Genomic DNA, 13,830 nt, shown 5'->3' on the forward strand with positions numbered 1-13,830 from the left:
ACATTTGAAATGTCTTTATTCTTTCTGAACTTTTGTGAGTAATGTTTACTGTTCATTTTTGATTGTTTATTTCACTTTTGTTTTTATCTATTTCACTTGCTTTGACGATGTTAACATGTGTTTCCCATGCCAATAAAGCCCTTGAATTTAATTTAATTGAGGGAGAGCGAGAGATGACTCAAGTAGCAGAGTATCCATTTAACAAACCAATCATTTTAAATACCTTTTTATAGAAGGTAAAGTAAAAACTCAAACCGGTCTGTACATTCATACCAGTAACATAGTAAAATATGTCATACCTTCACTTTTCTTTAGGGTGCTATGTAGAGGTTAATACGAGTTAGCAGAGGTCTTCAACATGTGTGTTGTTCTGTGTTATTGAAGGCGTTTTCTAAGACCCATCTGTGTGACCAGAAATCAAAGTTGAACTGCTGGAGACAGAAATGCCAGAGGGCGTTACTTCGCTGTCAGATATGATATCAGTATGTTACGCTGGATTCAATTAGAATTTATGTGTCTGAATCTTCTGTGTGCTTACTGACTTATCATACACATTTCCTTTATTTTATAAGGAAAGCACAGGAAGTGTAGCCTATGTGCTGCAGTAAAAATAGAGGACAGAGTGAAGTGTGACTTACTCAATAAGGCCAGCGATTCCCAAACTCGGTCCCCCAGGGGGGCCCCTTTTGGTTTTTGCCCTAACGCTACACAGCTGATTCATATAATTAGCTAATTATCAAGCTTTGATCATCAGCTGTGTAGTGTTAGGGCGCAAACCAAAATGTGCTCTCCTTGGGTTCCTGAGGATGGAGTTTTGGGAACACTGTTGTAGGCCTTGCTAATAGCTGTATAGCCTAAATCCTCATGATGCTAGGATTGATGCTACATGCCTGGAGTCTGGACCCATCACTCCTCTCACAGCATGGCCTAAAGGACTGTGTGACATCAGATGTTTTGGCCTGTGTGCTAAAACCACACCAGACCTCCTTTCAATACAGTGTCCTGATAATTACTGTAACTGTAAATATGATGATTGGGCCTTGTATGATGAGTCAGGAAAAGAGAGAGAGAGTGCTCTGTCCTTCTGTCTGTCTCTCCTCCTCTGGCTCCAGTGTTTTTGTCTCTATTTGTTTTCCCTCACTTTTCTTCAGGTCAGTGGAGGAATGTTACACATCCGCAGTGTGGTAAAGGGGGGAAATATGTGTACAGTTCTGTGTGTGCTATGCTAAGCTACAGTTAGGGTTTCTAGGGCTAGTGTTAGTAGTAGCTGGGCTATGCTAAGCTACAGTTGGATAGGGTTTCTAGGGCTAGTGTTAGTGGTAGCTGGGCTATGCTAAGCTACAGTTAGGTTTATAGAAGCAGGTACCCACGTGCCATCTCCTCATTGGTTATACCCACGTGGGTGATTGAAAGACAAACTGTTTTGCCGGTCGTCGTGGTAATACTATGAAAGTCTAGATGCCAATCACCATATAAGTTCAAAGATGATAAATCCTGGAAGGAGTAGAGATGACTAGAAACGATTTGGTTGACCGTTTTATGTGTGGATTAATTGTCGGACAAAGGACAAATTAGCTAGCAACAGCAAGCTAGGTAAATAGAACAAATTAGCTAGCAAGTGCACGCGTGCGCCAGCCGGGTTGGGTTCCCTTTTAGGGTTTCTAGGGCGAGTGTTCGTGGTAGCTGGGCTATGCTAAGCTACAGTTAGACAGGGTTTCTAGGGCTAGTGTTAGTGATAGCTGGGCTATGCTAAGCAACAGTTGGATAGGGTTTCTAGGGTTAGTGTCAGTGGTAGCTGGGCTAAGCTAAAGTTAGATAGGGTTTGTATGACTAGTGTCACAGTGGTAGTTAGGCTGTGCTAAGCTACAGTTAGGGTTTCTAGGGCTAGTGTTAGTGGTAGCTGGACTATGCTAATCTACAGTTAGCGTTTCTAGGGCTAGTGTTAGTGGTAGCTGGGCTATGCTAATCTACAGTTAGGGTTTCTAGGGCTGGTGTTAGTGGTAGCTGGGCTATTCTAAGCTACAGTTAGGGTTTCTAGGGCTGGTGTTAGTGGTAGCTGGGCTATGCTAAGCTACAGTTAGGGTTTCTAGGGCTTGTGTTAGTGGTAGCTGGGCTATTCTAAGCTACAGTTAGGGTTTCTAGGGCTGGTGTTAGTGGTAGCTGGGCTATTCTAAGCTACAGTAAGGGTTTCTAGGGCTGGTGTTAGTGGTAGCTGGGCTATTCTAAACTACAGTTAGGGTTTCTAGGGCTGGTGTTAGTGGTAGCTGGGCTATTCTAAGCTACAGTTAGGGTTTCTAGGGCTGGTGTTAGTGGTAGCTGGGCTATGCTAAGCTACAGTTAGGGTTTCTAGGGCTAGTGTTAGTGGTGGGTTATGAGAGATTTCAGAAAGACAGATACACACATTCACTCTCTCTCTTGCTCTCGCATGAGAAACATAGCACTGTCTCTCGCACTCTCTCTATCTTTCCCCCTCTCTCTCTCACACACACTCTTCAGCCTGTGTATGTGGTTGACTACTGGGAGTGTGTGTGTGGGGGGATAGCAGCTCAGGGGAGGTTTTAGTGCTCTGTGTTTTAATCACTGGTTTTATCTCTCCCCTGTCATTAAGATAAATGATATGAAGGTGGCTATCCAAGTCTCCAATATTCCACGCCCAGGGCGTTTGTTATACTAGGGGTGTGTGCTGCGTGTGCCTGTCACGTTGACTTATGTGCTGCCATCATATCTGCTATTTTACCCATATATTTGATTATTATGTAACCTATTACATTAGAGCTTCTGAGGGCTGTTTTCCATAAGAAAGCACAGCTGCTGCTCAGTGGACCTGTCACCTCATTCCACACCCACCCGGTGTGGTCTGAAACAGCCCTGATACACCCAGCGTTATCCTGCTACCTTAGCCTTTCAGAACCACACATTATCACCTCACTTAAGTTGCGCTGCTGGAGTGACTCACCTCCATAAGCTTTGCTTGTTGTTCTTCTTTGTAAACAAACACGTGTGACTGTCTCAAACTGCTGTTTTGGGAAACCCAGTACCGGTAAGCCTCATAATGAAGCTTGTGCTGGACCTTGTGCACATGTTGACTGCAGGGATTTATTTAAAAAGTGCTAATATTCAAAGCCCAAAAAGTGTAATTTACCAAAATGCTAACAACTACTAAGGAATCCTTATAGGATGCTAACTAAATGCTAACAACTACTAAGGAATCCTCATAGGATGCTAACAACTACTAAGGAATCCTCATAGGATGCTAACTAAATGCTAACAACTACTAAGGAATCCTCATAGGATGCTAACTAAATGCTAACAACTACTAAGGAATCCTCATAGGATGCTAACTAAATACTAACAACTACTAAGGAATCCTCATAGAGGATGCTAATTAAATACTAACGAGCGCATTGCAAACATTTTGTACAGTTTCTGACCTAAACAATACAAGTAACTCCCAAATGCTACTCAGTTTGCTGCGCTAAAGGAATATTAGCCAGGCTCGTGATCCACGAGGGGACACTCTGCTGTTATCAAGAGAATACTTAATTTGTTGAAGAAGCTACCACTTCGCCAGATAGCTCACTAGCTACTAAATTAGCAAACCAAATGCACAACTGCAGAGCATTTAGAACATTCTAGAAAGTTAACTTAATAGTTATAAGATATCTAGCTGGCGAACATTTAGTTGTGAATTCCAGTCTGAAAATTCGATCACCTGGCGCGTGCTGCACGACAGTGAGAGACTCACAAGCCTCCGGTCTCGTTATTGTGTGCTTATAAACAAACACCACGTGACGGGGAACTATCGTAAGCGTCATAATTATGTGACAGATGAAATGGAGAACACAATGTTCTTTATCTCCTAATGTATTGCACAAGTTGACTGAAGGTATTTACTTAAAAAGTAGCTACAAATATTCAAATTTATAATTTCAACGGTTTTGGAAAACCATCCCGTGGCTTTTTCCAAATACCCCGGTATACAGTATATACGTTATACCGCCCAAACTCAGTTATAGTGGGGTCACATTATAGGGAGATCATCAGTGGACTGATCTAGGTACATCAGTCTACATCAGTAATCTATAGGCTAGATTAAGATTTAGAATCGAGGCCATGTCTATGGTCATCGAGGCGAAGCCTTGAAGGAGAGAGAATTAGTGATGGGGGTGAACATCACTGTACCTGTATCAGAACTCCAGAACTTTCACTTTATAACTCGTTGTCCATATTATTTTTTAATCGGGAGCCAATTTGTTTTCAGCACATTTATTTCCATGACTGATCATGGAAGCAGACATTTGGTGAGATATATGTCTGGAACATCGAATCGCATACAGAGTCAAGAAAATTGCGGTGTTCATTTTTTTGGATTTAGTGTTTGTCATTTTGACTAAAATATCACCATGTCACATTTTTGTCATTTGAAGGATTTAGTCTAGTTAATATTATTATTTTTTCACCTTTGTTTAACCAGGTAGGCTAGTTGAGAACAAGTTCTCATTTACAACTGTGACCTGGCCAAGATAAAGCAAAGCAGTGCGACACAAACAACAACACAGAGTTACACATGGAATAAACAAACGTACAGTCAATAATACAATAGAAAATGTCTATATAGAATGTGTGCAAATGAGATAGGATAAGGGAGGTAAGACAATAAATAGGCCATAGTGGCGAAATAATTACAATTTAGCAATTAAACACTGGAGTGATCGATGTGCAGAAGATGAGTGTTCAAGTAGAGGTACTGGGGTGCAAAGGAGCAAAGTAAATAACAGTATGGGGATGAGGTAGTTGGGTGGGCTATTTACAGATGGGCTATGTACAGGTACAGTGATCTGTGAGCTGCTCTGACAGCTGGTGCTTAAAGCTAGTGAGGGAGATATGAGTTTCCAGCTTCAGTGATTTGGTAATGGTACCAGGGTCGCGTTCCGTAGGCTACTGGTAATGGTACCAGGATCACGTTCAGTAGGCTCCTGGTAATGGTACCAGGGTCACGTTCAGTAGGCTACTGGTAATGGTACCAGGGTCACGTTCAGTAGGCTACTGGTAATGGTACCAGGGTCACGCTACTGGTAATGGTACCAGGGTCACGTTCAGTAGGCTACTGGTAATGGTACCAGGGTCACGTTCAGTAGGCTACTGGTAATGGTACCAGGGTCACGTTCAGTAGGCTACTGGTAATGGTACCAGGGTCACGTTCAGTAGGCTACTGGTAATGGTACCAGGGTCACGTTCAGTAGGCTACTGGTAATGGTACCAGGGTCACGTTCAGTAGACTACTGGTAATGGTACCAGGGTCACGTTCAGTAGGCTACTGGTAATGGTACCAGGGTCACGTTCAGTAGACTACTGGTAATGGTACCAGGGTCACGTTCAGTAGGCTACTGGTAATCGATCAGTTCGCAGAGGAAAAGAGGGAGACGTGGTGGCGTTGTCTATAAAACCTGTATATGAAACACAGTGAGAAAAGTGGGAGGGGTTGAGCGTGACTACAAATTCAAAGACAGCCTACTTTTCTCTAGATTACTCAAGGGAGAGAAAAACATAGCCAGACTGTTGTTTTACTACTAAACTCAATGCTGCTGTTGTTTTTTTAATTTTGTAAAGCAGCTTGTGTTTCTTAACCAGCCAAAGGGTAGCTAACTAGAAAAAAAGCAAGTGCGGTAAAAGCAAGAGAGTCGCCTGTGTGATGTGTACACTATAAGCTGTGCCTGTCTGCCTGACTTCACACTCATCGCTTGCTCCCCTGCAGCTCACCAGCTGATGTAGGCTGTATGTGCTGGGTGTGACGTGTCCTTTCCACTGCTGAATGCGCTGCACATCTGTGCTGCTAATATTAATTGAGCTTATCACTGAAAAGCGCTCAATCGTTCCAGAAACTCTTGTCCAGTCCACTTAGTAGTCTGATTTTTGTCATAGAGATCATTTTCTCGTCTCATTTTATATTTTTTTTCTGGGTCTGTTTTATATTATAGTCAGTATTTTTGTTGATGAAATTAACGCTGTCGTATCGGCACCTAAGTATCGTATTGTGAGGTCCCTGGCAATTCCCAGCCCAAGAGCAAATGAGATGTTAGTTGCTCGAATGTCCACCCATAGCATGGAGAACATACATTATTAATATGCATGGGCATTTCATTATTATAGATAATGAACAATTTGCATCTCATTAGCATGGAATTAGTATCAGCTCACTCATGAACTGGTTCCAGTCCACAGGTCGTACTGGTAGGAACCTGGTCTGATACTTCATTGAAATTCATATCACACCCTCGCCACATGTAATTAATTATCTGTAGTGGAAACTCGGCCTGCATCAACCCATATGAGAGAGCTGGTGATGCGTATTAGCCTATATCACATAGTTTACACATTCGTTTGATGGATTTAGCTTAATCTGTACCATGAAAATTCAAAATCATGAATCAAAATGAAGCTATTTGGCTACCCAGTCTAAAGCAGTAGGAATATTGTTGAGGGTAAGGTGAAACAACTGCAAGAATGCATAGAATAAGATGTCTGGGGGTGGCAGGGTAGCCTAGTGGTTAGAGCGTTGGACTAGTAACCGGAAGGTTGCAAGTTCAAATCCCTGAGCTGACAAGGTACAAATCTGTCGTTCTGCCCCTGAACAGGCAGTTAACCCACTGTTCCTAGGCCGTCATTGAAAATAAGAATTTGTTCTTAACTGACTTGCCTCGTTAAATAAAGATACAATTTAAAATACATTTTAAAAAGGGTGTATATTAAAGTTAACTGGGTTTTTAGGTGTAATGTATATCTTCTTGCGTGATGGAATAATGGCGCATTCTTGTGGGTAGAACTTCACAAACTGGCAATGATAGTTAAAGCTCTTCTGTGTGAGGCAACTGATCATTAGACTTCTCCTACGCTGTTGTCCATGTTTCACGCTACGCCGACCAGGTAAGTCTCCTCGCTCCTTTGTTGGTTTAAGCAAGGAGTCCTTCAGTAGTTTTGTAGACTCATTTCATTTAACCTAACTCAGCACTCTCTCTGTCTCTCTGTCTCTCTGTTTCTCTGTCTCTCTCTGTCTCTCTGTCTCTATCTGTCTCTCTCTGTCTCTCTGTCTCTCTGTCTCTATCTGTCTCTCTGTCTCTCTCTGTCTCTCTCTGTCTCTCTCTGTCTCTCTGTCTCTCTCTGTCTCTCTGTCTCTCTGTCTCTCTCTCTGTCTCTCTCTGTCTCTCTCTCTGTCTCTCTGTCTGTCTCTCTGTCTCTCTCTGTCTCTCTCTCTCTCTGTCTCTCTCTGTCTCTATCTGTCTCTCTGTCTCTCTCTGTCTCTCTCTGTCTCTCTCTGTCTCTCTCTGTCTCTCTCTGTCTCTCTGTCTCTCTGTCTCTCTGTCTCTCTGTCTCTCTCTGTCTCTCTGTCTCTCTCTGTCTCTCTGTCTCTCTCTGTCTCTCTGTCTCTCTCTGTCTCTCTCTCTCTGTCTCTCTGTCTCTCTGTCTCTCTCTCTGTCTCTCTCTCTGTCTCTCTCTCTGTCTCTCTGTCTCTCTCTGTCTCTCTCTGTCTCTCTCTGTCTCTCTCTGTCTCTCTGTCTCTCTGTCTCTCTCTGTCTCTCTGTCTCTCTCTGTCTCTCTGTCTCTCTCTGTCTCTCTGTCTCTCTCTGTCTCTCTCTGTCTCTCTGTCTCTCTGTCTCTCTCTGTCTCTCTGTCTCTCTCTGTCTCTATCTGTCTCTCTGTCTCTCTCTGTCTCTCTGTCTCTCTCTGTCTCTCTGTCTCTCTCTGTCTCTATCTGTCTCTCCCTGTGTCTCTCTGTCTCTCTCTGTCTCTCCCTGTGTCTCTCCCTGTGTCTCTCTCTCTGTCTCTCCCTGTGTCTCTCCCTGTGTCTCTCTCTCTGTCTCTCTCTCTGTCTCTCTCTGTCTCTCTCTCTCTCTCTCTCTCTGTCTCTCTCTGTCTCTCTCTCTCTCTCTGTCTCTGTCTCTCTCTCTCTCGCTCTCTGTCTGTCTCTCTGTCTCTCTCTGTCTCTCTGTCTCTCTGTCTCTCTCTCTGTCTCTCTGTCTCTCTCTGTCTCTCTCTCTGTCTCTCTGTCTGTCTCTCTGTCTCTCTCTGTCTCTCTGTCTCTCTCTGTCTCTCTCTCTCTCTGTCTCTCTCTGTCTCTATCTGTCTCTCTGTCTCTCTCTGTCTCTCTCTGTCTCTCTCTGTCTCTCTCTGTCTCTCTCTGTCTCTCTGTCTCTCTGTCTCTCTGTCTCTCTCTGTCTCTCTGTCTCTCTGTCTCTCTGTCTCTCTCTGTCTCTCTGTCTCTCTCTGTCTCTCTGTCTCTCTCTGTCTCTCTGTCTCTCTCTGTCTCTCTCTCTCTGTCTCTCTGTCTCTCTGTCTCTCTGTCTCTCTCTCTGTCTCTCTCTCTGTCTCTCTGTCTCTCTCTGTCTCTCTCTGTCTCTCTCTGTCTCTCTCTGTCTCTCTCTGTCTCTCTCTGTCTCTCTCTGTCTCTCTCTGTCTCTCTGTCTCTCTGTCTCTCTCTGTCTCTCTGTCTCTCTGTCTCTCTCTGTCTCTCTCTGTCTCTCTCTGTCTCTCTCTGTCTCTCTGTCTCTCTCTGTCTCTATCTGTCTCTCTGTCTCTCTCTGTCTCTCTCTGTCTCTCTGTCTCTCTCTGTCTCTATCTGTCTCTCTGTCTCTCTCTGTCTCTCCCTGTGTCTCTCTGTCTCTCTCTGTCTCTCCCTGTGTCTCTCCCTGTGTCTCTCTCTCTGTCTCTCCCTGTGTCTCTCCCTGTGTCTCTCCCTGTGTCTCTCTCTCTGTCTCTCTCTCTGTCTCTCTCTGTCTCTCTCTCTCTCTCTGTCTCTGTCTCTCTCTCTCTCGCTCTCTCTCGCTCTCTCGCTCTCTCTCGCTCTCTCTCTGTCTCTCTGTCTCCCCTCCACAGCAAATGGTGATGAGCCTGCGCGTTTCAGAGCTGCAGGTTCTTCTAGGTTACGCGGGCCGCAACAAACACGGGCGAAAACATGAGCTGTTAACCATGGCCTTGCATCTCCTGAAAGCCGGCTGCAGCCCCGCCGTGCAGATGAAGATCAAGGAGCTGTACTGCAGACGCTTCCCCACCAAGATGGGCTCTCCCTCAGAGCTGGTCCTGCCCGGACCACACTACCCTGCCTCGGGAGGAGGGGGCACCGCCGCCCTACCTGCCGGCCTCAGCCAGCTGGCGTATGAGGGCCACGGGCACGGGGGAGTACCCTCGCCGGCTGCCCTGCTGCCCATCTCGTTGCTGGGGCCTGGCAAGCATGAGCTCAGCGGGCTGGCGCACCACCTGCCCACCTCGGCCACCCTGCATCCGGTGCACCCAGACGTCAAGCTGCAGAGGCTGCCCTTCTACGATATGCTGGACGAGCTCATCAAACCCACCAGTCTAGGTAAGGGTGTCTGTGGGTGGCTGGTGTCTGTGGGTGGCTGGTGTCTGTGGGTGGCTGGTGTCTGTGGATTGGTATGTGTAGTGTTGCAAAACTACCGGTAATTTACCAAAGTTACCGGAATCTTCAGTAATTTTGGTAATTAACAGATAATCTATGGTAACTTTGGTAATGAATACTTGAACTTAAATTTTTTTTTTTCATAAATAGCATTTATTTGTTATATATCTGTGTCCATGTTGTCCAATAGTTTCTAGTAGATAGACCATATGGTTACAGAGAAAATAGACTAATTCATGGAAAAAGCATCTAATCAATAACGGTTTTCTTTTTATTGACTCTGCAACTCTTCTATTGACCCTTTTCACAACTTCATGGTTGTTCGATCAATTGGACTGTAGAGTTCCCAAATGTAAGGAGACTCGCGGATTTTGCCGAATGCTTTCTAATGATCCAAAGTCACGCTGTTGCTACTGCCTGTAAACACACAGTCCAGTTCAAAGTGAATGATGTCAGGTCCTACTGCCTGTAAACACACAGTCCAGTTCAAAGTGAATGATGGCAGGCCCTACTGCCTGTAAACACACAGTCCAGTTCAAAGTGAATGATAGCAGCAGGCCTGTGTGGCAAATGGCTTATTTGCATGAAGGCCTACTGAATCACTGATTGGCTATGGTGCTCCAGTCTGTGTCGTCTGGACAATAGGTTTTATTTACTGCAGTGTTAATTGTTCAAATGCACAGCTGTTTTCCCTCTATATATATTACTGTAGCATTTTCACAAATGCTAATGAAGTGGGAACATCTGAAAATGATCATATCTTTGTGCTTATCAGTCCATTTAGAAGCAGGCATCATATTCTTACTGGGGGCGTGTATGAACATATTTTAACAAGAATTCATTATTGCTAAAACGGTGTCAGTTCCACGTTAATATAATAATGATTCATGCTCTACCAACTGGGGGCCATACGGGGCCATACGAGACCATACAGGGCCATACGAGACCATACGGGGCCATACGAGACCATACGAGGCCATACGAGACCATACGGGGCCATACGAGACCATACGGGGCCATACAGGGCCATACGGAGCCATACGGAGCCATACGGGACCATACTGAGCCATACGGGACCATACGGGGCCATACGGGGCCATACGGAGCCATACGGAGCCATACGGAGCCATACGAGGCCATACGGGGCCATACGGGGCCATACGGAGCCATACGGAGCCATACGGGGCCATACGAGACCATACGGAGCCATACTGGGCCATACGGGACCATACGGAGCCATACTGGGCCATACGGAGCCATACGGGTCCATACGAGACCATACGGGGCCATACGGGGCCATACGGAGCCATACGGAGCCATACGGGGCCATACGGGGCCATACGGGGCCATACGGAGCCATACGGAGCCATACGGGACCATACGGAGCCATACGGGACCATACGGAGCCATACGGGACCATATGGGACCATACGGAGCCATACAGAAATATTTTTAGGCCTCCTAGGCTGTGCATCCTCTGTCTGTCTAAGTAACCTATTTATAATAACGTGTACAGTTGCATCTCAACACTGCTCTTTAGTTTGAAATGTCCCGTTCTATTAGATATGCAAATGCTGCATCACACCCCACTGCACCTTGTATGAGAAAACACCTCCCCTTTCAACCTGCACCAACCTCCCTGCAAATATATGGAAATGTCTACATTTTCCAACATTAGCATTTTGATGGAGTAGGATACCGGATTGTGATTCATTTGCCTCCGGTTGCATGTACAAACACACTGCCCACAACACTGTCCTCTCGCCACATCTCTCCTCTCTCCATCGCTCTCGTTTTTGACGTGCTGTGTTGTGTGATGAAATCCTACAGCCATACACCTGTGCCTACAAAACACATCCCCCCGTCATGTGACTGTTAGGCACACACACACACACACACGCTCCTCCACACAAACTCTTACCAAACCTCATAAAAAAACAGTGACCCATTAAAATAAATAATGCATTTCAACCACACGTGTCCCCCAGGCAGAGAGAACAGCCCGAGGTAGAGAATGGAGCTGCTTTCAGTCATTGAAGACCTGATTCCTTCCCTGCACGGTGTGGTAATGAATTATCCACAGCCGTAGTTTTTGAGGAGATGACCCTCTTTATCCTAATAATAATGGCAGGACAGTAATGAAGCAGCTTGATTAATTCATTTGCCTTCCCAGACGGACCGAGGAGAGCCTCTCTCTCTGTTTATCTATAGTTATATTCCTCTCTCTCTCTCCCCCTCTCTCTCTCTCTCTCTTCCCTCTCTCTCTCTTCCCCCTCTCTCTCTTCCCTCTCTCTCTCTTCCCTCTCTCTCTCTCTCTCTGTTTATCTATAGTTATATTCCTCTTTCTCTTTTCATCTCTAGCTCTATTCCTCTCTCCCCTCTCTCCCTCTTCCCCCTCTCTCTGTTTATTTATAGCTCTATTCCTCTCTCCCCTCTCTCTCTCTTCCCCCCCTCTCTCTCTTCCCCCTCTCTCTCTATTTATAGCTCTATTCCTCTCTCTTCCCCCTCTCTCTGTTTATTTATAGCTCTATCCTCTCTCTTCCCCCTCTCTCTCTTCCCTCTCTCTTCCCCCTCTCTCTCTCTTCCCCCTCTCTCTATTTATTTAAAGCTCTATTCCTCTCTTCCCTCTCTCTTTCCCCTTTCTCTCTCTTCCCCCTCTCTCTCTCTTCCCCCTCTCTCTCTCTTCCCCCTCTCTCTGTTTATTTATAGCTCTATTCCTCTCTCCCCTTTCTCTCTCTTCTCTCTCTCTGTTTATCTATAGTTATATTCCTCTCTTCCCCCGCTCTCTCTTCCCTCTCTCTCTTCCCCCTCTCTCTGTGTATTTATAGCTCTATTCCTCTCTCTTCCCTCTCTCTTCCCCCTCTCTCTGTTTATTTATAGCTCTATTCCTCTATCTTCCCCCCCTCTCTCTCTTCCCTCTCTCTTCCCCCTCTCTCTTCTCTCTCTTCCCCCTCTCTCTTCCCTCTGTCTGTTTATTTATAGCTCTATTCCTCTCTCTTCCCCCTCTCTCTCTCTCTTCCCCCTCTGTCTGTTTATTTATAGCTCTATTCCTCTCTTCCCCCTCTCTCTCTTCCCTCTCTCTCTTCTCTCTCTTCCCCCTCTCTCTCACCTCTCTCTGTTTATTTATAGCTCTATTCCTCTCTTCCCCCTCTCTCTCTTCCCCTCTCTCTCTTCCCTCTCTGTCTCTTCCCCCTCTCTCTGTTTATCTATAGCTCTATTCCTGTCTCTTCCCCCTCTCTCTGTTTATTTATAGCTCTATTCCTCTCTTCCCCCTCTCTTTCTTCCCTCTCTCTTCTCTCTCTTCCCCCTCTCTCTCCTCTCTCTCTTCCCCCTCTCTCTTCCCACTCTGTCTGTTTATTTATAGCTCTATTCCTCTCTTCCCCCTCTCTCTTCCCCCTCTCTCTCTTCCCTCTCTGTCTCTTCCCCCTCTCTCTTCCCCCTCTCTCTTCCCCCTCTCTCCTCTCTCTCTTCCGCTCTCTCTCTTCCCCCTCTCTCTCTTCCCCCTCTCTCTCTTCCCTCTCTCTCCCCCCTCTCTCTTCTCTCTCTTCCCCCTCTCTCTTCCCTCTCTGTCTGTTTATTTATAGCTCTATTCCTCTCTTCCCTCTCTCTCTCTTCCCTCTCTCTCTTCTCTCTCTTCCCCCTCTCTCTCACCTCTCTCTGTTTATTTATAGCTCTATTCCTCTCTTCCCCCTCTCTCTCTTCCCCTCTCTCTCTTCCCTCTCTGTCTCTTCCCCCTCTCTCTGTTTATCTATAGCTCTATTCCTGTCTCTTCCCCCTCTCTCTGTTTATTTATAGCTCTATTCCTCTCTTCCCTCTCTCTTTCCCCTTTCTCTCTCTTCCCCCTCTCTCTCTCTTCCCCCTCTCTCTCTCTTCCCCCTCTCTCTGTTTATTTATAGCTCTATTCCTCTCTCCCCTTTCTCTCTCTTCTCTCTCTCTGTTTATCTATAGTTATATTCCTCTCTTCCCCCGCTCTCTCTTCCCTCTCTCTCTTCCCCCTCTCTCTGTGTATTTATAGCTCTATTCCTCTCTCTTCCCTCTCTCTTCCCCCTCTCTCTGTTTATTTATAGCTCTATTCCTCTATCTTCCCCCCCTCTCTCTCTTCCCTCTCTCTTCCCCCTCTCTCTTCTCTCTCTTCCCCCTCTCTCTTCCCTCTGTCTGTTTATTTATAGCTCTATTCCTCTCTCTTCCCCCTCTCTCTCTCTCTTCCCCCTCTGTCTGTTTATTTATAGCTCTATTCCTCTCTTCCCCCTCTCTCTCTTCCCTCTCTCTCTTCTCTCTCTTCCCCCTCTCTCTCACCTCTCTCTGTTTATTTATAGCTCTATTCCTCTCTTCCCCCTCTCTCTCTTCCCCTCTCTCTCTTCCCTCTCTGTCTCTTCCCCCTCTCTCTGTTTATCTATAGCTCTATTCCTGTCTCTTCC

At 45.8% G+C, this 13,830-nt stretch overlaps 1 protein-coding gene across 2 annotated transcripts in view; it reads left to right on the forward strand.

The window, feature by feature from the left end:
* Nucleotides 1-8,874: 8,874 nt before the first annotated feature.
* LOC139403913 (E3 SUMO-protein ligase PIAS1-like) overlaps nt 8,875-13,830 on the forward strand; it is a 46,272-nt gene continuing 41,316 nt past the window's right edge. For both annotated transcript variants that reach the window (XM_071147111.1, XM_071147112.1), the window contains exon 1: nt 8,875-9,355. In XM_071147111.1, the coding sequence (XP_071003212.1) occupies nt 8,875-9,355 (481 nt within the window). The remainder of the gene's footprint in view (nt 9,356-13,830) is intronic.

The sequence above is a fragment of the Oncorhynchus clarkii genome, unplaced genomic scaffold (assembly GCF_045791955.1).
Source record: "Oncorhynchus clarkii lewisi isolate Uvic-CL-2024 unplaced genomic scaffold, UVic_Ocla_1.0 unplaced_contig_12649_pilon_pilon, whole genome shotgun sequence".
Classification (NCBI taxonomy): domain Eukaryota; kingdom Metazoa; phylum Chordata; class Actinopteri; order Salmoniformes; family Salmonidae; genus Oncorhynchus; species Oncorhynchus clarkii.